At 42.5% G+C, this 25,672-nt stretch overlaps 1 protein-coding gene across 11 annotated transcripts in view; it reads right to left on the bottom strand.

Moving 5' to 3' along the window:
- pja2 (praja ring finger ubiquitin ligase 2) overlaps positions 1 to 19,493 on the bottom strand; it is a 51,708-nt gene extending 32,215 nt beyond the window's left edge. For 2 of the 11 annotated variants that reach the window (XM_078214690.1, XM_078214694.1), the window contains exons 1-3: positions 19,182 to 19,472; positions 2,700 to 2,784; positions 1,334 to 1,449 (exon numbers count right to left, since the gene is read on the bottom strand). In XM_078214690.1, the coding sequence (XP_078070816.1) occupies positions 1,334 to 1,449; positions 2,700 to 2,782 (199 nt within the window). In that variant the 5' untranslated portion in view covers positions 2,783 to 2,784; positions 19,182 to 19,472. Of the gene's footprint in view, positions 1 to 1,333; positions 1,609 to 2,583; positions 2,785 to 19,181 lie in introns of those variants that run through there. The other 9 variants (XM_078214696.1, XM_078214698.1, XM_078214687.1 and 6 more) reach the window with 8 other exon arrangements.
- Positions 19,494 to 25,672: the final 6,179 nt, after the last annotated feature.

The raw sequence follows: 25,672 nt of genomic DNA, 5'->3' as shown, positions 1-25,672 counted from the left end.
AAGCTGGACAGGTTGGGCCTGTATCCATTGGAGTTCATAAGAACAGGAAGTGATCTTATTGAAATGTAGAACGTGTTGAGGGGACTTGGATGCCCATACGAGAGGAATGAGAACTAGGGGACACAGTTTAAAAATTAAGGGGCCCCCATTGAGGAGTCTCTCCTGAGTGTCATTAGTCAATGAATTCTCTTCCCCAGAGTAGGAGAGGCGAGTTCACTGAATATATTTAAGGTAGAGTTAGATTGACAAGGGAGTTAAAGGAATGGGGGTAGACAGGAAAGTAGAGTTGAGGCTACAAACATTCAGCCATTATCTTATTAAGTTACAGAGCAAGCTCAGAATAGTCTTCTCATGCTCCTAGTTTGTATGTTTGTACATACGTGTATGTGTATACTGCCGTCTTGTGTGTTAACACCTGCGAGTCCCTACCAGGTAAGAATTCCTAGTTTCATCCACACACTAATTAAGGGATCACCACATTAAACAACTTTAGCACAATCCCTGATTTTACTTTTCATCAGCTGACTTAAATTTAAATTAACCATTCATTTTGGAATCAACATGTAACTTGGCTGAAAAAGGACAAGACTTGGATCTAAATCAGCAACAACAAATATTTTAAATTTTCAAAGGTTAAATGAATTTTAAAAAATGTCTTCACAGTACATACATTTGGAAAGAAAACGAGCTGACAGCAAAACACACATGTTTGAAGTGCAACCCTAACTACTTTTGCCACACAACAGTCCATACCGAGCAATTTCCTTTCAGCAAAGAAATTAATTATGAATACATTGCTTACTTCATGCGAGAAGTGTACTGGCTGGTCCAGGCAATTTTTAAGCTCTTTGAAATTTGGGTCTGAATCTCACTTGTTGGCTGCAAGCAATTAGTGGACCTAAAAGTGGTTGCAATCAGCCACTATGATTTCACGCTGGCTGGCCAATTAACTGGCAGCCAAAAACACACATCGAGAAATTGGGGGGGGGTTGCAGTGAAGTGAAGAGAGAGGTAGGGGGAAGAGAGCGAGAGAGGAGGTGGGCACTGAGAGAAGTGAGGGTGCGGGTGAGTATTCCCTGAAGGCTCATAGCTGCTGTGGAGCTGCAGTACTATAAAAATGGAATGACTTCACCAAAATGTTACAAACTGTGAAACAGCAGACCACAAAGCACCTCATCTCTTAAACAGCTTCTATTTTATTTAACCCCAGACATTTTATCTGGCTCCTGGCTGGAGTTTGTAGTGAAAAATGTGAAAACTGCCTGGCAAACATAAAATGGACAGAGCATGTAGAACTGCTAACATTGGCTCCTTAATGGGCTTAATTGCTCACTCAGTTGTTGCACTTCTAACTCCTGCATGCGCCCCAGCGACCAGGTAGTTGTGTCCCAGCATGATTTCGGGTCAGGTGTGCACTCGTGAGTTCCAAGTATAATCTGGCCTTCGTTGCTAATGCAAAAAATTTGAAATTCTCTAAAATAACCTGACATTTCAGTGGCAAAACACAAAAGAAAAGTAACCTATTTACTTATTTCGCACAATTCATGATAAAAGAGATGGAAGCCTCCCTTTGCTGTAGGATAACAGCAGCATTAGTCACTGCCAACAAACTGCCAAAGTAAAATTTATGGGGGGTGGAGCATATATTCAAACACGCAAACAGATGAATGATCAGTTCATAGATTCAAGAAGATGGCACCAACTTCCATGGAGAAAAGGTTGAGAGCAGATTTGATAGAGGTATACAAAATTCATGGGTGGTTTGGACAGAGTGGATAGGGCAAAACTGTTTCCAATGGTGAAAGGATCAGGAACAAGAGGTTAATGGTAAAAAAAGCAATGGAGACATGAGGAAAAACATTTTTCCTGCAGTGAGTGGTTGGGGTCTGGAATGCACTCCCTGAGAGTATGGTGGAGATAGACTCACTTGAGTCATTTAAGAGGAAATTGTATCATCTGAAAAGAAAGGTTGTAGGAAGAACGTTGGCGAGTTGCACCAGGAAAACTGCTCTTTAAGAGAGCCAATACAGACAAGACTGGACTATAACTGGACTTCTGTTATAAACATTGTGAATTATTTCAATTATTTTCTTGAAAGAATAAATATTGTTAACACCTTGCCATTTGAATGCAGACTTATCAATTTCCACAAAATTTGACTAGACATGAACTACTTAGTTGAAAACTTTACCATCAGTCAGATCAAAACCCAGACCTCAAAGTTAAAATTCTGAAATGCATTTCATGCCGAAATTGATACATTGAAACCAAACTGACTGAAATTTCAAATCGCTCTGAAAGCCTCACTGACCTAAACCTTCAGCAACAGGAAGCAACAGAGATTGTCTGGCAGGTTATTCAAATATCTTTCGCTCAAAATAAATTCATTCTTACTAATACTGTATTATCAGTAGTTTAGAGATTGTACTTTGTAGAATACACCTGCCATAAGTAGTGGAGACTATTTTTTAAAATAAATCCAGTAACAATTCCAAAGATTTCAGTCTCTACTTTTTCCTCAACCTTCCGAACGTCTACATATTCGTTTTAGACAGCTCATATCATATATGAAACACAACACACATAAACCGTTATCTTTTGAAACAGTGTTTAGCTCCATTCCTTCCCATTGGCATTCATTTTCTTTTAACTGATTCCATGGCTTGGCAATAGAGGGACGAAAGCTAACATAAGCATGCCTTCTCCCATATCTTCTTCCGGTGATCGTCTGATAACCTCCTGCTGGTCTGGGCCAGGCTGCCTTTCCAGACTCTTGACCCATCACTACAAAACAAAGGAGGGGGGAACATCAGTTCAAACTGCACAAAAAATTACGTTACATTTCCAATTTCCTCTCCCCTATGTGTTTTACAAAGATATGATAAATTTAAGTAATATACACTGAAGCACTAACTAACAGTGCATTTTCAATTCATTAATTTGCAAATACAAAAAAGAGCCAAGAATAGATAACATTCTGTTAATTTACTACTCATCTTCAATTTTGGTGGCATCCTGCACTGTCGGCCCAACCCTTCATTTTAGGTTCTCAAAGGAAGACTTCTGATTGCCACAATGCTATATTATGCAGTTTTATCTTTTTATGGGCTTCTAAAAGCTCGAGATGCAAAATAGAAATATAGATATAGGGTATTTTCCAACTTCATCACCCAGGCAGCACCTGGCAATTAGTTCATCCAATCGCAGACAATTCTAGACATATGCTGATGGTCTCCTTAAGAAAAAAATGGATTCCCCAGACATGACCAACCCACCACAAATCCATGCTGACTTTCTGATAAATTAATTGTGTCCATGTCTTTGGTGACTTTGCAGCTGATAATGGATTCCAGTAACTTCCCCGTAGCTGATATTAAACCAATCAATCCATAGTTAGTTCGTTTCTCCCTCTCTTCCTACTTAAATAATAGTGACATTTGCAATTTTTCAATCCAAAACACAATCACTGAATTTAGAGTTCGTTTTGAGAGGAATAATATACGAAAAATGATACAAATTCAATGTGTGTGAAGGAATATGAAGGCCTAGAAGTACACATGCATAAATCTTTGAAGGTAGCAGGACAAGTTGTTTTTTTAAAAAAAGAGGGAATTCCTGATTTTATCCAGTCCTTTCCCACTTACATCCAAGATTCCTCTGATGCTCTTATGTCATATCAACAACTTCCACTACCCTGGTCCTAACATCCTCCCTTTACTACAGATGTCCAATCCTTCTATACCCCCATTTCCCAACAGGGTGGCCTGAGGGCTCTCCACTTCTTCCTCGAACAGAGACCTGAACAATCCCCATCCAAAACCACTCTTCCCCCATCCGACTGAACCTGTCCTCTCACTAATTTCTCCTTTAACTTGTCTCACTTCCTCCAAATAAAGGGTGTGGCTATGGGTACCTGTATGGGTCCTAGTTTTGCATGTCTCTTTATGGAGTATATGGAACATTCCATGTTCCAGTCCTACTCAGACCTCTTCTCAACTCTTTTATTGGTACGTCAACGACTGTTTCAGTGCCGCATAATGCTCTCACCTGGACCTGGAAAAATGCATGAATTTCACTTCCAATTTCCACCCCTCTATCAATTTCAGATAGTCCATCTTCCAACACCTCCCTTCCTTGACCTCTGTCTCCATTTCTGGTGATAGACTGTCCACTAGTATCCATTATATGCCCACTGACTTTCACAGCTATCTCGACTACAGCTTTGCCTCCATCACATCTGTTCTGATGATGCCACTTTCCAAAGCGGTGCTGCTGACACGTCTTCTTTCACCCTGGTTTCTCACCCACTGTGGTTAACAGGGCTCTCAACTGCGTCGGACCCATCTCCCCTGCCTCAGCTCTCATTCCTTCCTAGAAACAGCATCGGATCCCATATCCTCATTTTTCACCTCTCCAGCCTCTGCATTCAAAGGATCATCCTCTGCCATTTACACCAACTCCAGCACGATGCCACCACCAAACACATCTTCCCCTCACTCCCATCAGCATTCCACAGGAAACGTTCTGTCCCAACACCTCAATCTTCCCACACTTTCCATTGAAATCATAGAAGGTGCAACATCTGCCCCTTTATCTCCTCCCCACTCATCATCCAAGGACCTAAATGCTCTTTTGGGATGAAGTAGTTCATCAATCTGGTCTATAGCATTTGCTGCTCCCAATGCAGTCTATTCTACATCAGAGAGACTAAGTATAACTAGGTGGCCACTTTACAGAACACCTTGGGTCCATCCACAAGCAGGACCCAGACCTTCCTGTAGTTTGCCATTTTAACACACCATCTTGCTCTCATATCTACCTGTCCGTCCTTGGTATGCTGCATTGTTCCAGTGAAGCCCAACGCAAATTGGAGGAACAGCACCTCACCTCCCAATTAGACACATTACAGCCTTCTGGACTGGAGTTCAACAACTTCAGACCATAAAAATTCTCCTCCATCTTCACCCCATTTTTTTTATTTCTATCGATTGGTTTTCGTTTCTTCCATAAATTCATTTTACCATCCCCTTTTTTTATCCTCCCTTCCATGTTTTTTTCCTTTACCACTGTCTCCCCATCAACCGCCATCCCATCCCATTAGGGCCATCTGTTACCTGTTCCAGGTTACTCTTTGTCACAGTGCTTACCTTTGTTCTTCCATTAACACATTCTGATCTCTTAACGTGCCACTATCAGCAACCTTCTTAGCTACGATTACCACCATTTACATTCCCTTTGTCTTTTTGTCCATGACATCTTTGTCAATCTCTCCCTAGCCTCCACCTATCACTAGCTCTCTATCCAGCCCTACAGCTCCAACCACCCATCCCACTGCTCTGTACCCACCCTCCCACAACTGTATAAATATCATCCTATTTCTAGTTCTCTTTCGCTCCAACGAGTCATCCAGTTTGAAACATTAGCTCTGTTCTCTGTCCACAGATGCTGTCAGATCTGCTGAGATTTTCCAGCATTTTGTGTTTCAGATTCCAGCACCTGCAGTATTTTGCTTTTATTATTTCACTGTCATTGGGTCAAAATCTTGGAATTCCCTTTCTAACAGCACTGTGGGTGCACCTACACAAGATGGGCTGAGCGGTACAAGACAGCGGCTCATTATCACTTTCTCAGAGGAAATCATCTCAGTCCAAGGAAATTGCTGCAGGAGTTCCTCAGGGTAGTATCAGCTGCTTCAACAATCACCATCCTTCCATCATCAGGTCAGAAGTGGGAATTTATGGATGGGAGAACAATGCTGACCTAGCCAACAACACCCACATCTTGTGAACATGCTTTTAAAAAGAGGATTGCACTACAGGCTGAAGGGAGTCACACCTGGGGATTCGGCCTCAGCAGTGGAATCCTGCTGCATCCAATAACTTCGGCTTGTGAATCAAAGGGTTGTGAATGCACCGTCATTGACTATATTGAGATAGACGCATTTTTGGTGTCTCAGGGCATAAAGAGATATGGCGGTGGGTGGAAAAGTGATACTCTGGCTTTGGTTGGATAGATAAGAATGGAATGAACAGACTTGAGTTCCATGCAGCTGATGATAGTGGGGAGGTGATGGATGAAGATGTGTGGCGATCAATTGTATCAAGATTGAAAAGGTATAGCTTGGATAATTTATTTTGTCACATTACATTGAGTGTCATTTGTTTCTTTGATAAGAGATGTTTTTAATATTGTGGCTGGAGTAAAACTTGATGAAGGGATTCAAACATGGAGATCCAGGAAAGATGAGCATCGATTTAGAGGCAGAATACATTCAAGAACTTTGGAGCGGAAGAAAGATTGGAGATGGGATGGCAGTTTGCAAGGACAGAAGGGCGGGGTTTTTTTCTAAGCCGGGGGGGGGGGTTGATTGCAGCAGTGTAACCAACAATATGCATTTACATAGGATCTTTAACATAACAAAATGTCTCAAAATGCTTTACAGGATCCTAACCAGACAGAAACAGGCACTGAACTAAAAGGAGGAAATAATAGGCAGGTGGCTAAAAGTTTGGTTAAAAAAGAGGGAAGGAGGACAGAGGTGGAGAGACTTTGGGAGAAAACAACCAAGCTTAGAAGCTAGATAGATGCTAATGGAAATTAAATAGGATATGCAGGAGATCATAGTTGGAGGAACAAAGTAGACATGCAGGAAGTTAAAGATGGGGGGTGGGGAGGAGGGGGATTGAGAATTCACTTACAACTGCAATTTCAAAATTCCAACCATCTAGCCTTTGACCCTCCATTTCTCCCAACATTTCTACAGCTACTAATTTGCTCCACCTTCGATGCCCAAATCCCCAATAGAATCATTACTCTCTCACTTTGGCAGGCCCCCCACCCCAGGTTTGGCTTAATGAAGAAGCTGTAGTCTGCCACTGCAGGTAAGGAAAGAGAGGCACCTTCATCTGTTTACCATATACATAGACGAACTGGAGGAGGGGACCGAGTGTAGGGTAACAAAGTTTGTGGATGACACAAAGATGAGTGGGAAAGCGAATTGTGTGGAGGATGCGGAAAGTCTGCAGAGAGATTTGGATAGGCTAAGTGAGTGGGCGAGGATCTGGCAGATGGAGTATAACGTTGACAAGTGTGAGGTTATCCATTTTGGAAGGAATAATAGTAAAATGGACTATTATTTAAATGGTGAAAAATTACAACATGCTACTGTGCAGAGGGACCTGGGGATCCTTGTGCATGAATAGCAAAAACTCAGTTTGCAGGTGCAGCAGGTAATCAAGGCGGCAAATGGAATGTTGGCCTTTATCGCGAAGGGGATGGAGTATAAAAGCAGGGAGGTCTTGCTGCAATTGTACAAGGTACTAGTGAAGCCGCAACTGGAGTAGTGTGTGCAATTTTGGTCCCCTTATTTGTGGAAGGATATATTGGCCTTGGAGGGAGTGCAGAGAAGGTTCACCAGGTTGATACTGGGGATGGGGGGGGTTAGCTTATGAGGAGAGATTGAGTAGATTGGGCCCGTACTCGTTGGAGTTTAGAAGGCTGAGGGGAGATCTTATAGAGACATGTAAGATAATGAAGGGGTAGAGGGTAGAGGCAGAGAGATTCTTTCCACTTAGAAAGGAAACAAGAACTAGAGAACACAGCCTCAAAATAAGGGGGAGTCAGTTTAGAACAGAGTTGAGGAGGAACTTCTTCTCTCAGGAGGGTAGTGAATCTCTGGAATTCTCTGCCCATTGAAGCAGTGGAGGCTACCTCATTAAATATGTTTAAGTCACAGGTAGATAGATTTCTGATCAATAAGGGAATTAAGGGTTATGGGGAGCGGGCGGGTAAGTGGAACTAAACCACTATCAGATCAGCCATGATCTTATTGAATGGCGGGGCAGGCTTGAGGGACTAGATGGCCTACTCCTGCTCCTATTTCTTATGTTCTTATCTCAACACTTTTACAAAGCTGAAAAAAAGAAATGGCTGCACTTCACAGTTGATGTCCATTGTGAAGTAGAGAGCTTCAAAATGATCCTAGAGTGCTGGTGCCTCCAGCCTATCAGTGGGAAGCCACATTGAGGCTTCGTTGAGGACCTGCAAGTTACCTAAACATTTCCAGTCAGCCTCTAATCAATAGTGTTAATTGAGTTAACAAGCTATTCAGTGTTTGCAAGTAAGTTGCCATTCTGTGCCTAATCTAGCCTCCAGGAAACTGACTAGGAGTCAGGATTCTGATGGGGAATGGGCCTGCAAGCTGGCATTATGAAATTCCACGTGTGCCCACTTCCATTTCCACCCCCATATTGGCACCAAAATCCTGCCCATGTTTTTTTTAAAACAACAATCTATGCAAAAGTAGTCGGCATGGAGCCAACCCACTGCAAGCGGGCTAAACGGACAACCTGTGGGACTTCCTCCCCTCACTGGAGTCCGACCCTCGGGAGCTGTCAACCAATCAGGCTGGCAGCTCTATCAATCCCAGTCATACCAAGAGTACATTAGTGGGCACAGCAGGGACTGTGACAGGGAAGAAGACAGCCCATAGGATCCCCATAAACAAGCAACTCTGAGGTCTTGGGCAGGTTATGGAAGGGAACAGAGGATGTGATTAAGGCAGCAGGCAGGTAGGAAGAAGTGGAAAGGAGGAATTCCACCTTTGGGAGAAATGCCCCCGATCCACAAAGGGTGGCTGCCGAAGATAAAACTCCCCCTTTCCTTTCCATCCTTTAAAGAACTTGTTTTTTTTTAAAATTGGATTGCCCACTCCCAGCTGTCTGCCCATGCCAAATGTTTATGGCATGTGGAGTGTATTATTGGGGTCCATCGGCTTGGTAACAAGTCTAATTGTCCCTTAATTATTTAAGTGGTGGGACAGCTTACCAACTTTGCCACCCACCCACTTTTGATTATGAGGGTGAGTGGGAAGGTGGAGTGTGCATCCACCCTATTTTTGGTGCATTGTTGCTGAAAATGTGCCGACTGGAGACAGTTAAAATGTAGTCCAAGTCTGCTGTATCCATGAGAAAAACTTGAGAATGGGGAAAATAAACCTAATTTCAGGACCAGGGTCTTGCCAGGCCAATTCCCTTGAATAAAAAACAAACTACTTAAACATACTAATCTATGGATAAACAAATCTATGAAAAAAGTAATATTTTCTCTTTCAAATTACAAGATGGTGGATGATAAAGGATTTTGAAATTTAATTGGTTCATGGCTGTAAATGGGGGCAAACTAGATTTTTCATTAAAAATTGTACATCACACAATAAATAGCAACAAGTTTCCAAATGAAAGTGTGTTACACATGGCTGACATTCTATTTAAACTTCTCCTCCTCCTCTCCACATTTTCAAAATTAAACAAATCAAGAGATCCTGTGTATGCTTGGCCATGTTTGCTTCAGTCTACAAAGATTTCATTTTAAGATATTTCTGCCTATGCAACAAACTCTGCTAAGCTGACGAATTGTAGCTAGCTTGACTACATGTAGAATCAGAAGGCAAGATAGGTTAGCTAAAAATTGACTGCATTCCTGAAGGGTACACAATGCAAGCAAATAACAGCATAACAGCAACTGCAAGGATTGTTTTTCTCAGTCAGAGACTTCCAATAACAAAATAAGGGTTGAAATATAGTTTTGATTTTAGAGTGTTTCAGTTCAGTGTGTTAAAGTTCTGTACAGAGCCTGGCTAAGAAGCCAGTCTCCAAGTTTGCTTTCTTCTTGTTTCTGTCATGTTAATTTTTGTTAACTTCTGCTCAATAAAAGAAAACCATTTTTAAACTTGTACTAAGTGCTGTCCTCTCGTCTGTTCAAACTAATGAATGGACCCAACAGTTAGACATACATTCAAAAATACAATAGAATGATGGAAGAAACTGTCTTTCTGGCACCCACCCAATGTCTATCTGTTTCAAGTTGTTAGAAATGTAAGTTTTTAAGCACTGATCTTCATTGTCAATCAATCAAAAACAGGAAAAACAATTGTCAGTTTTAAAATACAGATGAAAGTAGATCATTAAAGGACAGTTTCTCTCTCCCTCTTGCAACCCCCAAATACTTTGCTTTCAGCATAAATATACATTCCAAACTTAAGAACTCAGTACAAAAGTTAAAATAATTGCGTAGAATAAAATTATTCCATCATGACACAGGCACAGTATCTATAAAATTCTGTAGGTGAGTAGTAGTTAGGAATTTTGGGAGCAAAACCTAGAAATCAGCAGCTCAGAATCTGCCATCACAACTGATATAGCAATAAAGTTTGACTTCCAGGTTTTGCATCGACAAGCTGCACAACAGGCACGATGCACACCCACGTAGTGTGATCTCAGCTCTATTTAAAGGGATAATTTACAAATGGAACACAAGACAAGACGTGTTTAAAATAGATGCTGCACATACAGGAAGGGCAGCACCCAAATTCAATAATGCATTACTGCTGGATACAGTCAGTAACAAAAGGGATGTACTTTCCTCAAGTAGTGCAAGAAGGAAACCTGCGATTCCATGGCAGCACAATTGGAGGTAACTGAAGTGGTGAACAGCAGTAGCATTTTTCAGCAGTCTTGGATACAATCTAATGGCCTAAGCGGGTTATGAAAATGAATATCTGATTTATCTTTGTCCTGTAATTTAAGTACCACTTTCTTTCCCAATGTTTTGCCAAGTATACACCATTATACTCCACATAAATACTATGGCTACAAGAGCAGGTCAAAGGCTAGGAATTTTGCGGCAAGCAACTCATCACCTGATTCCCCTAAGCCTGTCCATCATCTACAATGCACAAGTCAGTAGTGTGATAGAAAAAAACATAGCAAATAGAATAGGCCAATCGGTCCTTTGATGGAATACCCTCCACTCACCTGTCTGAGTGCAGTTGCAACAATAATCAAGAAGTTCAGAACAACATCCAGGACAAAGCAGCTATTTTATTGCTACCCCTTCCACAAACATTCAATCCCTCCACCATCGACAGTGACGGCTGTGTGTACTATCTACAAGATGCATTGCAGGAACTCACCAAAGTTCCTTAGGCAGCACCTTTCAAATCCACAACCACTACCAACTCGGACACAACCAGCAGATACCTGGGAACACCACCATCTGGAGATCCCCTCCAAGTCACCCACCATCCTGACTTGGAAATATATTGCCATTCCTTCATTGCTGCTGGATCAAAATCCTGGAATCCCTGCCTACAGCATTATGGGTGTACCTACACCTCAGGGACTGCTGCGATTCAAGAATGTAGTTCACCACCATTTTCTCAAGGACAATTAGGGATGGGCAATGAATGCTGGCCTAGCCAACGATGCCCACATCTCGTAAATGAATAAAACACCCATTAATATTTCAGCAGGACCCAGTCTTCACTTTCCATGCACTTCATCATTTCCCCACTTATCCATCTGCCATTGTCACTCACCAAACATTATGTAATCTGATACAGCTGTCTATTGTCACCCTCACCAAATGTACTGCATCTATCTGAAGAATATACCTTACCTTCGCTTACAGGTCTGTTTTTCTCATCCTTGTAGTAATATGTAAGCTGAAGCATGTCAAGAGGCGAATTTCCTCAAAAAACCAGTTAACAGATGTGGAGAAGAATGCCCTACAGATCAGTGGCATACCTGCATCTCTCGGAGATGGAGAGACTGGAAACTTACAGGTAGCTAGTGACAGAATTACCATACATGTTGATGTTATTTCATCGATGACTTAACTATTAGAAGACTGAGTATGGTGATGGTCAAGATTGTGATGTTCCCAGAACTAATTCATATCCCTTACTTATGTCTTCCCGAGCAGGGCCTTCAAGCATATGAATATGCACAAGGACAATTCCTTAGAAGAACCAAAATCCATGAGGGTGCACCAGACGAAAGGGCATGGACATATAGAAATATGTGCACTGCAGCAGGTCCATTAACACAACTAGTTGTGTTTTCACCTGTTGTTTCGCCGCTCACAAGTAAGCAGGCATTGGTGGTAGGGAAGGTTGTAGAAAATCTACACCTTAAAGATGATGACGGATACTATATGTGTGACCTTCCAATTCATTACTGATCTCCACCATGCTGGTCTGTGGCAGAATGTTGGAGTGATGTGGTACAATTTTTTTTTTAAAATTGCCACAGAAAAATTTGTTAAGTATATTTTACGCACTTGAGTTGGGGGCTGCAGGGGAGGTGGGAGATAATCAGAGGAAAAGGAATAGAGGAAACGTCTTCACTTAATGTTTCACTCAAGATGGAGACATTCTCTCAGCACTTTTTACTAACTTCAAAAGAAAATGGCCACCGCCACTATTGTGGAGGGGTAATCAATGTAGGTATGTGGTGTTGTTGGGCAGGGGTGGGCCTCAACTGGATCCTGAAGTATCAGTCCTCCTGTCTGCCACAGGAGGTCCTCTTCAGAGATCTATCGGGATCTGGACACCACAGAGGTGGACTGGAAAATTCCAACTGGCCTCTGATTACTAGGCCTTTTAATTATGTTAGCAAGCTACCCGAGACTTACAGTGTGCAGCCACCACACTTGCCACTTTGAAAATATTCTGGAGGAGGGGAATTGCTAGCAAACTAGCATGTCAGTCAGCACCAGGGCATTCCAGGCCCACCCACCTCCTAATGTCTTAGTTTTGCCCATTATTTAGTTGGAGGAATTAGGTTTCTTGGCAACTCCAGAGGTAATGGATGTGGGAGAGGAAGAGAAGTCATTGGAAGTTAACTCTGGCTTGGACTAGTTAAATAGAATGGAACCAAATGAAGGCAGTCCCATTTAGCTGGATGATGGAGGGAAGGTATTGAAGGACAGTGTAGTCAACAATTGCAGACAGGCCAAGAAAGGAAACAGATGATCATAGTCGTATTGGATGCCAATTTTGAGTTTAAGAGCCATAGCAGTACACCTCTTAACGTTTGGAAGCTATTCGTATCCAACATAGATTGTTTTATCACAACTCCCTTAAACCCCTTCAACAATAAAAACAAGTTCCAATTCTGACTCTAACCTAACTTGAAGCCTCAATCATTCTTGGCATTATTAGAATCAGCACAGCACAGGAGGCCATTTAATCAACTGCACCTGAGCCAATTATCTGAAACGGTTTCCACTAGATCCCATTCCTTTTTTCAGTTTTTTAAAATGATCAATTCTGCTTCTACCTAACTTCGAGTGCCTTCTATTTTGAGTTGGTAACTAGCGCATGTATGCTTAAACCTCATCCTGACTTGTGAAAATATATTTTTCTCCCACCCCTTCAACTTATCTTATCAAAACTTTTCAATTGTTGAATACCTCAAATAAATTTGTCAATCTTTTGTCTCAAATGAAGAGAACCTCAATTTATATAGTCAGACTTTATTACTAAAGCCCATCGCCTTTTGTATAATCTTAGTACGTTATCCATGGCCTTTACACTCTTCATAAAAATAGAAAATAGCAGGAGTAGGACATTCAGCTCTTCGAGCCTGCTCCGCCATTCAATATGAACATGGCTGATCCTCTATCTGTGTTATATTCCAGTGTTCTCCGCAATACCCCTTGATGCCTTTAGTGTCTAGAAATCTATTTCTTTTTAAAATATATTCAGTATCTTGGCTTCCACAGCCTTCAGTAGGGTGCCCTAGAGAATACCATTCTAGTACAGCCACCCAATAATTTGTAGAGTTTTATAATTACCTGTGTTTTGATATTCAATTTCCATTTATAAAGCTTCAGATTTTAAAATGTTTTATGAACTCAAATTCCCACTTTTAAAGATTTGTGTATCTGTGCCTGCAAGTGTCTCTGCTCTTTACACATTTTTTACATTTGGAGATAAGCTTAAAAAGTATCAATTCTCTCAAAATTCAACTTCTTCTATACTTTGATTTGGCAATTCTCCTGACATGCTTATCTTTTCTGGAAATATCACCATCATTTTCATAGTTAATGGCACTCATTAGTTTTGATCGATGTGCAAGTTCTGGAATTAGACCCCACTATCGAAGTCCAGACCATATCAGCAGAATTAAAACAATGGCCTCAATAACCTGTAAGGATAACACTATTTACATTCCTATGGTCCAATAAACACTATTACCCACAATGCTGTTAAACACTGCACCCTAGCAATAGGTCTCGTAAATCACATCATCATTTAATCTGCATCAAATGCATCAATGTGTACTGATCATACTCCAAAAAATGTGCATAACATTTCAAATGTGACACTACTACCTTTATATTTAATAACATTTGGTAGTCTCACCAAATACTAGGCAATCCAAAGGAGATTCACCAAGCTAATTCCTGATATGAGAGAGTTGTCCTATCAAGAGAGACTAATTAGTCTGGGTCTATATTTCTTGGAGTTTAGAAAAGTGAGGGGTTACCTTATACAAACATTCAAGATCCTGAAGGGGCTTGACAGGGTAGATGGTGAGATGCTGTCACTAGTGGGAGAGTCTCAAACAAGGGGACTCAGCTACAAGATAAAAGGCCAGTCATTTAAAATGGAGATGCATAGAAATTTCTTCTCACAGAGGGTAGTGAATCTCTGGAATTCTTTACCCTAAAGGGTGATGGACGCTGGATCTTAAGTATTTAAAGTGGAGGTGCATAAATAGATCAAGGAATAGAGGACTATGGTGAAATGGCACAGAAAAGGAGTTGAGGCCAGCATAGATCAGCCATGATCATATTGAATGGTGGGACAGGCTTAAAGAGGGCCTACTGGACTACTCCTGCTTCTATTTTTTTGTGTTTTTGTGTGGCAGCTGCACAGCAGTTGCCTAGAACCTGAGCTCTGGAATATCCTCCCTGCATACTTTCTCCTTTAATATACTTCTTAAAGCCTACCTTTTTGACCAAGATTTTGGTCATCTGATCTAATATTTCCTGATGTGATTCAGTGTCATATTTTATGATGCTCCTGTGAAGCTCCTTGGGATGTTTTTGTTATTGTCGGCAGTGGTATCTGTCTTATGCATTACCTCATTAGAACAAAGAACAAAGAACAGTACAGCACAGGAAACAGGCCCTTCAAGCGGCACGGTAGCACAGTGGTTAGCACTGCTGCTTCACAGCTCCGGGGTCCCGGGTTCGATTCCTGGCTCGGGTCACTGTCTGTGTGGAGTTTGCACATTCTCCTCGTGTCTGCGTGGGTTTCCTCCGGGTGCTCCGGTTTCCTCCCACAGTCCAAAGATGTGCGGGTTAGGTTGATTGGCCAGGTTTAAAAAATTGACCCTTAGAGTCCTGGGATGCGTAGGTTAGAGGGATTAGCGGGTAAAATATGTGGGGGTAGGGCCTGGGTGGGATTGTGGTCGGTGCAGACTCGATGGGCCGAATGGCCTCCTTCTGCACTGTAGGGTTTCTATGATTTCTATGATTTCTATGAAGCCTGTGCCGCTCCTTGGTCCAACTAGACCAATCGTTTGTATCCCTCCATTCCCAGGCTGCTCATGTGACTATCCAGGTAAGTCTTAAACGATGTCAGCGTGCCTGCCTCCACCACCCTACTTGGCAGTGCATTCCAGGCCCCCACCACCCTCTGTGTAAAAAACATCCCTCTGATATCTGAGTTATACTTCGCCCCTCTCACCTTGAGCCCGTGACCCCTCGTGATCGTCACCTCCGACCTGGGAAAAAGCTTCCCACTGTTCACCCTATCTATCCCCTTCATAATTTTGTACACCTCTATTAGATCTCCCCTCATTCTCCGTCTTTCCAGGGAGAACAACCCCAGTTTACCCAATCTCTCCTCATAGCTAAGACCCTCCATACCAGGCAACATCCTGGTCAACCTTCTCTGCACTCTCTCTAACGCCTCCACGTCCTTCTGGTAGTGCGGCGACCAGAACTGGACGCAGTACTCCAAATGTGGCCTAACCAGCGTTCTATACAGCTGCATCATCAGACTCCAGCTTTTATACTCTATACCCTGTCCTATAAAGGCAAGCATACCATATGCCTTCTTCACCACCTTCTCCACCTGTGTTGCCACCTTCAAGGATTTGTGGACTTGCACACCTAGGTCCCTCTGTGTTTCTATACTCCTGATGACTCTGCCATTTATTGTATAACTCCTCCCTACATTATTTCTTCCAAAATGCATCACTTTGCATTTATCCGGATTAAACTCCATCTGCCACCTCTCCGCCCAATTTTCCAGCCTATCTATATCCTGCTGTATTGCCCGACAATGCTCTTCGCTATCCGCAAGTCCAGCCATCTTCGTGTCATCCGCAAACTTGCTGATTACACCAGTTACACCTTCTTCCAAATCATTTATATATATCACAAATAGCAGAGGCCCCAGTACAGAGCCCTGCGGAACACCACTGGTCACAGACCTCCAGCCGGAAAAAGACCCTTCGACCACTACCCTCTGTCTCCTATGGCCAAGCCAGTTCTCCACCCATCTAGCCACTTCTCCATTAGATTTCATCTGCAATTTTTTTTAAAGCAATTTGTTCGTAAGATGAAAGACGACCCGAATGCACATGCTTTAACAATGGCTAGCAGTGATTTACAGGCTAACAATTTAATGATCTGGCAAACCACAAAAATAAGAAACTAATGCTAGGGTACTGTAGAATTAGTGCCGTTACTTTTTCATCTAAATGTTTTAACAAAATCTTGTAATTTTATTTTCTCATTCACTACATTAAATTACGTTTATTTCAAACATACACAATGTTCTTATGTACATTTCTCTCCCAAAATGATCAAAACCTGTCAGCAATGAAAAATAGAACAGCTCTCTTTTTTATGCACCTACTCTCAGCACTGAGTACACCATTCCTCATTTTGCCATATGCTAAGTCTAAATTCCAACCTTTACTGCAGCACTAAACTTTCTGTTTCTCAATGTGGGTGCTCTCAATGTATTAATTCCAAAGTCCAATAAAATTAATCATCTTGTATCAGCATCTGTTTTGGCAATTTGGTGATCACAATTAGACCACAAGGTACATCTTTTGTCTAGTCTGTGCAACCTGGCAAAAGATTAAAGTTATTTTTCTATGAAATGCACCAATAAACAAAGGAAAACTAGGCATTGCTTTCTAGTATTCTAAGCCTGTCAGAAAGACAAGTGTTTTCAAGGAGTTAAAAAGCAGCTATCAAAAATTACAGTAACTTAGTCACAATCAGACTCAGACTGAAAATAGCAAATCTAGTTGGTTTAATTATATTTAAAACAGAACAGTGGCAGAAAAACTATATCTCTATAGATGCCATTTTACCTCACCAGAAAATGTTGTGGAGATAAAACAGTAATATTAGCATTATGACCTCAAACATCTCGCATTTGAGGACATTCACTTTGGTAACTTCACCCAAGTGTACATTTAAAATATAGCTTACACAGATGCAGCATGCGAAAAGGAGGATGATAGCATGTAACACTTGATGCATGACACAAATAAGGGAGAATTTCAGTCCTAATTGGCCTCAAAGAATGTTGTTTGCTGCCAAGGTGGCCTAACGTAAACTGTCCTATTAAAGCCACAAGCTAACTAGAACAGAGTAGAATTCTAACTGCATACCTACTACTGCACTAAAAATACCAACTGGACACTAATCATCAATGTAGCACCTTATCACATCTACTGAACTTGCCTAAATGAAATATTTATTGAAGTGCAGTCACTTTCATGTTGGCAAACATGACAGCCAAAATGCACTCAGGAATTGATCTCCTGTGGGAGGTATGCTTGGACTGTAAACTAACTTTAAAAAACATTTAGCTGATTTTTTAAAATGTAAAAATGCTACTCTAAACATTTTAAGAACATAGACATACCAATTTGGTTTCTCTAGACATTTAAAATGCAACAGCCAATACAGTAATGCACATTTGAAATAAAAATAAAATTGTAGAAATACTCCATCTCAGGCAGGGGGAAATAAACAAAAGATGAGTGTAGGGATCAGGATGCCCTTGTCTGTATCACAAAATGTCAGCACGTGGGTAAAGTAATTAGGAAGGCAAATGGAATGTTGGTCTTTATTGCAAAGGAAATGGGGTATAAAATCCAAGTCTTTTACAGCACATTGGTAAGATCAGACCCAGAGTACTGTGTACAGTTTGGTATCCGTAAGAGGGATATACTGCCATTGAAAGTAGCTCGGAGAAGATTCACTTGACTGATTGCTCGGATAAATAGGTTGCCTTATGAAGAGAGATTGTGCTGCTTAGGCCTATGCTCATTGAAGTTTAGAAGAATAAGATGATTTTGTTTGTTTTCACCACAGTATTAGTGGGGCCATAAGTATATTGTTTCCTTTCTGGCTTTCTTCAAGCCACCCTCATTCATTACACATCCCAGTGTTATCTACTCAGCTGATTTTTCTTCTTCCTCTTCCATTTTCACCTTCAATTTTTGCCAAGACAGGGCTGTTGGGTGTTCGTTTCCAACATTCATATTTGGCTACTTTTCTCACTAACAGTATTTGACAACCCTTTTTAATTCCTGAACTTCTAATGTTAATTTAAAGCACTCAATTTATCTTTTTGTCCATCTGGTTGAAATGATCTAATTGAAACATAAAATTCCAAAGGGGCTTGATGAGGGGACAGTTTGAAAATAAGGTTCTCTCATTTAAGACAAAAGATGAGGAGGGATTTCTTCTGTCAAAGGGTCATTAGTCTTTGGAATTCTCTTCCCTAGAGAGCAATGAAGGCTGGGTCAATGAAAATATTCAAAGTTGAGTTAAACAGACTTTTGACTTACTCGAAAGCCATGGTTAACGCAGTAGGCAGGGGGTTGGGCGATAGCTGGGCAAGTAGAAAAATGGAGTTAAGGCCACAATCAGATCAGCCCTGGTCTAATTAAATGTCAGAACAGGCTTGGTGGGCCAGATGGCGTGCTCCTACTCCTATCTATCATGTACTTAGAATACAAATATGCCTACGACATCATCTGTGACTTCAGCAAGAGATCATAGTTTGGCCCTCATATTTTAAATATGTGGTGCCAAAACACCACTATAACCTTGATAATTTAAATCAACCCCATTTCTTTTTGTCACGAGAGAATAACGACCCCTCAAATTCTCTGGATTGAGAAGGCTGCATAAAACCGAAAGCTGCTGTTATTGGAAATCATGTTACTGACAATTAACGGCAGCCATGAGCATATTAACCTGCCGTCCCACTCCCAGTATTACACAGGTCTTCAACATCACTGTCACTCACTGCAGCTAAAATGCCGTCTGTTTTTATCTGAAATACGTACAGAAATAGAAGGCGATATTTTTTCCGCGATTCAGGCTTTAGGTTGTGCAACACATTCCCGAGGCCCAGCCACTGACAGGATTCCACAGGCTGGGAACAGACCAGGAACAAGTCAGATTTCTTCACTCCTGCGCCTATGACGGCGGCTCATGCTGTAGTTATTGCAGCTGCTTCGACGGCCTGGAGCAGGCATTCAGTGACAGTTGCGGTAAACAGCAGTTACTTTGCAGACCCTCGCTTCCCCCTCACTCATCTCCCAACAGCGTCACTCCGCAGCTAAACAACCCACAACAGAGCAACACGTCACTGAGGAGCCGGCAGCCAATCAGCGGCCACAATGTCACTCTCTGCAAGAGGGAGGGGCAAATTAAGGGGCAATTGGGGATGGGGCGGTGGTGGTATTAATAGAGGAAGGACAGAGAAGGGCAGACCAAAGAGCAAGCACTTGTGAACAAGGTAGAGCAATGAGTAGGATGGTAGAGAATAAAGTCGCAATAGGAACAATTAAGTCAGACAATGTGAGAAAGGAATGGTAAAGTGAGGGTAATAGCTATACGGGAGGAAGGGCAATGGAAACGGTTGGGAGCACAAGGGTTGCAGAGCACAGGGCGAGGGAGATAAAGACTAAGAGAAGAAATCATGTGTTTTACAGCATGGAAAGAGGCCCTTCAGCCCATTATATCTATGATGGCCATTAAGCACCTATCTATTCTTATCCCATTTTCCAGCACTTGGCCCATAACCTTGTATGTTAGGGCATTTCAAGTGCTCATCTAAATACTTAAATGTTGTGAGTGTTCCTGCCTCTAGCATGCTTTCAGGCAGCGAGTTCCAAATTCCCACCACCCTCTGGGTGAAAACACTTTTCCTCAATCTCCGATGAACCTCCTGCCCTTTAATTTAAATCTATACCCCTGGTTATTTACCCCTCTACTAAAGGGAAAAGTTCCTACCTATCCACCCTATCTATGCCCCTCAATTTTATACACCTCAATCAGGTTCCCCCCTCAGCCTTCTTTACTCTAAGGAAAGGAAAACAACCCAACCCATCCAACCTCTCTTGATAACTGAAACACTCCAGTCCATACAACATCCTGGTGAATTTCCTCTGTACCTCTTTTAGTGCAATCACTTCCTTCCTATAGTGTGGCGACCAGAGCTACACACATTATTCCAGCTGTGGCCTAACCAGTGTTTTATACAGCTTCATCATAACCTCCCTGCCCTTGCACTCAATGCCTCGGTTAATAAAAGCAAGCATCTAATATGCCTTCTTAACCACCTGTCCTGCGGTCTTCAGAAATCTATGGACATGTAGAGGAACCTTAGTGTACACTTCCAAGGATCTGACCATTCATTATGTATTCCTTTGCCTTGTTAGTCCTCCCAAAATGCATTACCTCACACTTTTCAGGATTAAGTGCCATTTGCCACTGTTCTGCCCATCTAACCAGTACGGCTATGTCATCCTGCAACCTAAGGGTTTGCTGCTCACTATTTACCACACCAACAATTTTTGTGTCATCTGCGAACTTACTTATCATACCATCCAGATAATTAATGTACAACATTTACGTCCAGGTCATTAATGAGGAGAATGAGAGATGAGTTAAGAAGGAGAACATAGGGAGAGTAGGGAAGGAGGAAGAGGACATATTCTCCAGATGATGAATGGAGGTATAAAATAAGGAAAAGAGAAACAAGGTTGATAAACAGCCATAAAAAGTAGGGAAGAGGACAGAAATGGAGCAAGAATTCAGTGAGATAAAGAAAAAGAGGAAAAAAGAAAGAAAGGGAGAGAACGAAAAAAATGGGAAAAGAGAAACTACAGGAAAGAAAAAGTGAATTAGAGAAGAGGATGAAGGTAGGGGAAAAAAGGGTACAGAAGTGAGATATAATGTGATGGAAGTGGGCAAATTAAGGCATAAGGGGAGAGATTGAGACTGGAAAGAAAGGAGAGAGCACAGTGGAAGAGCAAAGAAAGAAGAGAAGATGAGAGAGGTAACTACAGAGTGTGTTTGTGGTAAGGAGGGAAGTGAATGAAAAGAGCAAAATGGAGAGAGAAATTGAGTGGATGCAAGGCAATGCATAAGGGTGACAGGAGAGAGAAACAAGATGCAAGAGAAGGGAGAGAGATGAAGGATAATGAAAGATTTTGAGATAGGGACAATGTGAAAGAATAAGGATGAAAGAGGATGGGGTGGGATTGGAGGATGAAAGACGTGCAACATGATAGAGAGAGGGAGAAAAGGAGAGAAGAGGGTGGAAGTGGAGGAAGTGAGTTAAAGTGAAAGGAACAGGGAAAACAAACTATGCAGAAAGAGAGGTGGTGGGGAGAGAGAGGGTGGTTGATGAGAGAGGGGATCCAATGGAGGGAAAGACGCAAGAATAGCTGAAGAAAAGAATGTTTCAAGCATTAAAACAAAGCTGTTTACTGTGCATAAGTTAAACAAAACAGGTGGTACTAACTTATTTATTTACTAGTGTCACAAGTAGGCTTACATTAACATTGTGGCATGGTAGCACAGTGATTAGCACTGCTGCCCCACAGCACTAGGGTCCCAGGTTCAATTCAGGCCTCAGGTCACTGTCTGTGTGGAGTTTGTACCTTCTCCCTGTGTCTGTGTAGGTTTCTTCTGGGTACTCTGGTTTCCACCCACAGTCCAAAGATGTGCGGGTTAGGTTGATTGGCCATGCTAAATTGACCCTAGTGTCAGGGGGATTAGCAGGGTAAATGTGTGGGGTTACAGGAATAGGATGGGATTGTGGTCGGTACAGACTCGATGGGCTGAATGGCCTCCTTCTGCACTGCAGGAATTCTATGAAAACAATGCACTGAACCAGTATGTCTTTCGGACTGTGGGAGGAAACCGGAGCACGTGGAGGGATGCAGACACGGGGAGAATGTGCAAACTCCGCACAGACAGTGACCCAAGCTGGGAATTGAACCTGGGTCCCTGGCGCTGCGAGGCAGCAGTGCGAGCTACCGTGCCACCCACAGTAGCAACCGTATATTTTGTAAATGCGTACTTTAAAGCTGAAAATCTATGCAGGTCGCTTCCCATTTTACATTTTTTCTAGCCAAAAGTTAACTTACATTAGATTTTAAGGGTTTCTTCTCCTACTGGAATCAAACCAAGGTGTGCCACATCTCAGGAGTTCATTTGATTCTCTTCAGTGTTCTTGCTGTTCCCCAAGGTATGAGATTCTTGAAGTCCCTACACTAACATCTGGTTAAGTGACCTCTAAATCTCTCTTTCAACACACAATTCTAGAGTCCCCAATTCAAGCATAGGCTTCACTGCATTCTTGTTTCGTAACTCCAAATTAGAAAACACGCGTGGGTTCTGGTAGCACCCTGCTTCTGGTTCTAGCTCGCTGACTGCTGTTGGTAAATTCTCTTTTTGCCTGTTTCAAAGCTACTACTATGCTGCTTAGTTTCTGTGAGAAATCACACAGGTATGACCCAAAAAAAGTGTCCCAGATATCTTCAGTGTCCCTTTGATTCTGGACCCATATGAATACTTTCTCTCTCTCATGGAAACAATCGACTCATTCACAAAGCTGAGAGAGAACCGCCTAGAACCATAACCACTGCGCCACCATGCCATCCTGTTGATCATTGTCTTCACACCTCTAATTCTAAATTCTCTAAGTAAACATGGACAATCCTTTTCATTGTACTTAATTTAGTGATTATTACCAGTTTCTCAAACCAATTTTTTCTATTTACCTTGCAGTTAAAAATTAAATTCTCAAAACAATATACACTCCTAAACCAGTTAAAAGTGATGGTTAAAGAAGGGATAATGGAACGAGGAATGAAGGTGTCTAGAATTCTGGATATACTCATTTTATATGAACAAACATGTGTACTAAATGTGGGGTTGTGCACCAAAGTGAATAAAGTCAGTGTAGAACTCAATCTCCAAAATTATTAATTTTAAAGCAGGTTTGTGGATACCGACAGCATAGCCTCCTGAGTTCAAAAAGCATACACTGGAAAATCTGGCACAATATAATTCCGGGGCATAGGATCGAGCCTTTTTCCTGACATGAACTGACTACCAGAGATGTTTTGTATGCCATAACTATTAAGGTTAAGATGCCATGCACGCCTCATATTCAATGATTTGAATATACTTGCCACACAGAAAAATGAGCAATTGATAAGAGGCTATAAAAGAAAATAATGGCGCGATCTTACCCGCTTGCCACACTGGTTGATCAGTGTGGAGAGCTGGGATGATACTGTGGGAGGCCAAAAATCCAATTCGCACTTGCTATCCTTCTGGCCCCTTTTCGCGTTCGCGCCCAGAAAAATAAAAATGGTTTGGCATGGCTGCTTCCGCCCTCCCAGATACTTGCACCCTTGAGAATCACTACTGCAAAACCAGGTGCCATGGCCATGCCACGGTGATTGGAGGCCATTGAAGCACCCGGGTGGTTGGGGGTATGGCCAGGCAGTGCCCATCAGGCTGTCTGCCTGGCAGTGCCCATCTAGCACCTTGCCAGTGCTCACCTGGCTATGCCCGGTAGGGCACAATAAGTGTGTTGGGAAAGTGTGAAGAGAGTGGGGCCTGAGTGATGGGGGGCTTATGAAGGGAGGAAGTCTGCAAGGGCGTGATCAGCAGGAGGGAGATCTGCAAGGGGGTTGGTCGGTGGGCGATGCGTGCAGGGGTGGGCCATGGAGGGGATCGTGATGGAGGCGGGGGGGGCACATCGGAGGTCCGCCAGGGGACTCATCAGGAGGGTCCTGATGCCAGTGTTAGTGTGGGAGGGGGTGGCAATGCTGCTGATGATGGGGAGAGGGGGAAAGGGGGCAGGCGGGTGGTGGTGGTGGGTGGGAAGTGGTCTCCCGATTTAGTAGGAGATCGGGGCACCCTGCGCAATGGCGTCAGAGCACTCTGAGGTTGGTTCCTCTGGCGTAATTTGGTTCTGCCCACCCCAAGCCGCTTGCCGGCGCAAAGCTCCCAGCTGTCAGAAAAACTGACAGAATGCTGGAGGATTGCAGCGCCAAGTTCGCCCAAAAGACCGGTGTGAAACACTTCCATTTTCACACTTAGAATGTTTTCAGGAAAACTCTGCCCAGTATATGCAAAACAAGTTAAAGTTTGAACATTTTTGTTGTTTATATAATAAAGTGGTAGCTGTGGCTTAGTTGGTAGCACCTTACTTACCTCTGTGCCAGAAAATCAGTTCAAGTCTCTCTCCACAGACAGGCACAAAATCTAGACTGGTAGTCTCAGTGCAGATCTGAGAGAGTACTGAATTGTGAAAGATGTCATCTTTCAGAAATGTTAAACTGAGGCCCCATTTGCTCTTTTGGATGGATATAAAAAGGTCTCATTGCACTATTTTGAAGAAGAGCAGGGAATTATTCTTAGTATTTTGGCCAATATTTATCCTTTCATCAACATCACTAAAACTAAACAGCATGTCCCTTTGGCTGTTCACAACAGGCAAGGTACTAACCATATAGAACATAGAACATAGAACAGTACAGCACAGAACAGGCCCTTCGGCCCACGATGTTGTGCCGAGCTTTATCTGAAACCAAGATCAAGCTATCCCACTCCCTATCATCCTGGTGTGCTCCATGTGCCTGTCCAATAACCGCTTAAATGTTTCTAAAGTGTCTGACTCCACTATCACTGCAGGCAGTCCATTCCACACCCCAACCACTCTCTGCGTAAAGAACCTACCTCTGATATCCGTCCTGTATCTCCCACCACGAACCCTATAGTTATGCCCCCTTGTAATAGCTCCATCCACCCGAGGAAATAGTCTTTGAACGTTCACTCTATCTATCCCCTTCATCATTATATACACCTCTATTAAGTCTCCCCTCAGCCTCCTCCGCTCCAGAGAGAATAGCCCCAGCTCCCTCAACCTTTCCTCATATGACCTACCCTCCAAACCAGGCAGCATCCTGGTAAATCTCCTCTGCACTCCTTCCAGCGCTTCCACATCCTTCCTATAGTGAGGTGACCAGAACTGCACACAATATTCCAAATGTGGTCTCACCAAGGTCCTGTACAGTTGCAGCATAACCCCACGGCTCTTAAACTCCAACCCCCTGTTAATAAAAGCTAACACACTACAGGCCTTCTTCACAGCTCTATCCACTTGAGTGGCAACCTTTAGAGATCTGTGGATATGGACCCCAAGATCTCTCTGTTCCTCCACAGTCTTCAGAACCCTACCTTTGACCCTGTAATCCACGTTTAAATTTGTCCTACCAAAATGAATCACCTCACATTTATCAGGGTTAAACTCCATTTGCCATTTTTCAGCCCAGCTTTGCATCCTATCTATGTCTCTTTGCAGCCTACAACAGCCCTCCACCTCATCCACTACTCCACCAATCTTGGTGTCATCAGCAAATTTACTGATCCACCCTTCAGCCCCCTCCTCTAAGTCATTAATAAAAATCACAAAGAGCAGAGGACCAAGCACTGATCCCTGCGGCACACCGCTAGCAACCTGCCT

Source organism: Mustelus asterias, chromosome 6 (assembly GCF_964213995.1).
Source record: "Mustelus asterias chromosome 6, sMusAst1.hap1.1, whole genome shotgun sequence".
In the NCBI taxonomy this organism is placed as follows: domain Eukaryota; kingdom Metazoa; phylum Chordata; class Chondrichthyes; order Carcharhiniformes; family Triakidae; genus Mustelus; species Mustelus asterias.
The sequence above is the reverse complement of the archived record's forward strand: the minus strand, read 5'-3'. Positions and strand labels throughout refer to the sequence as shown.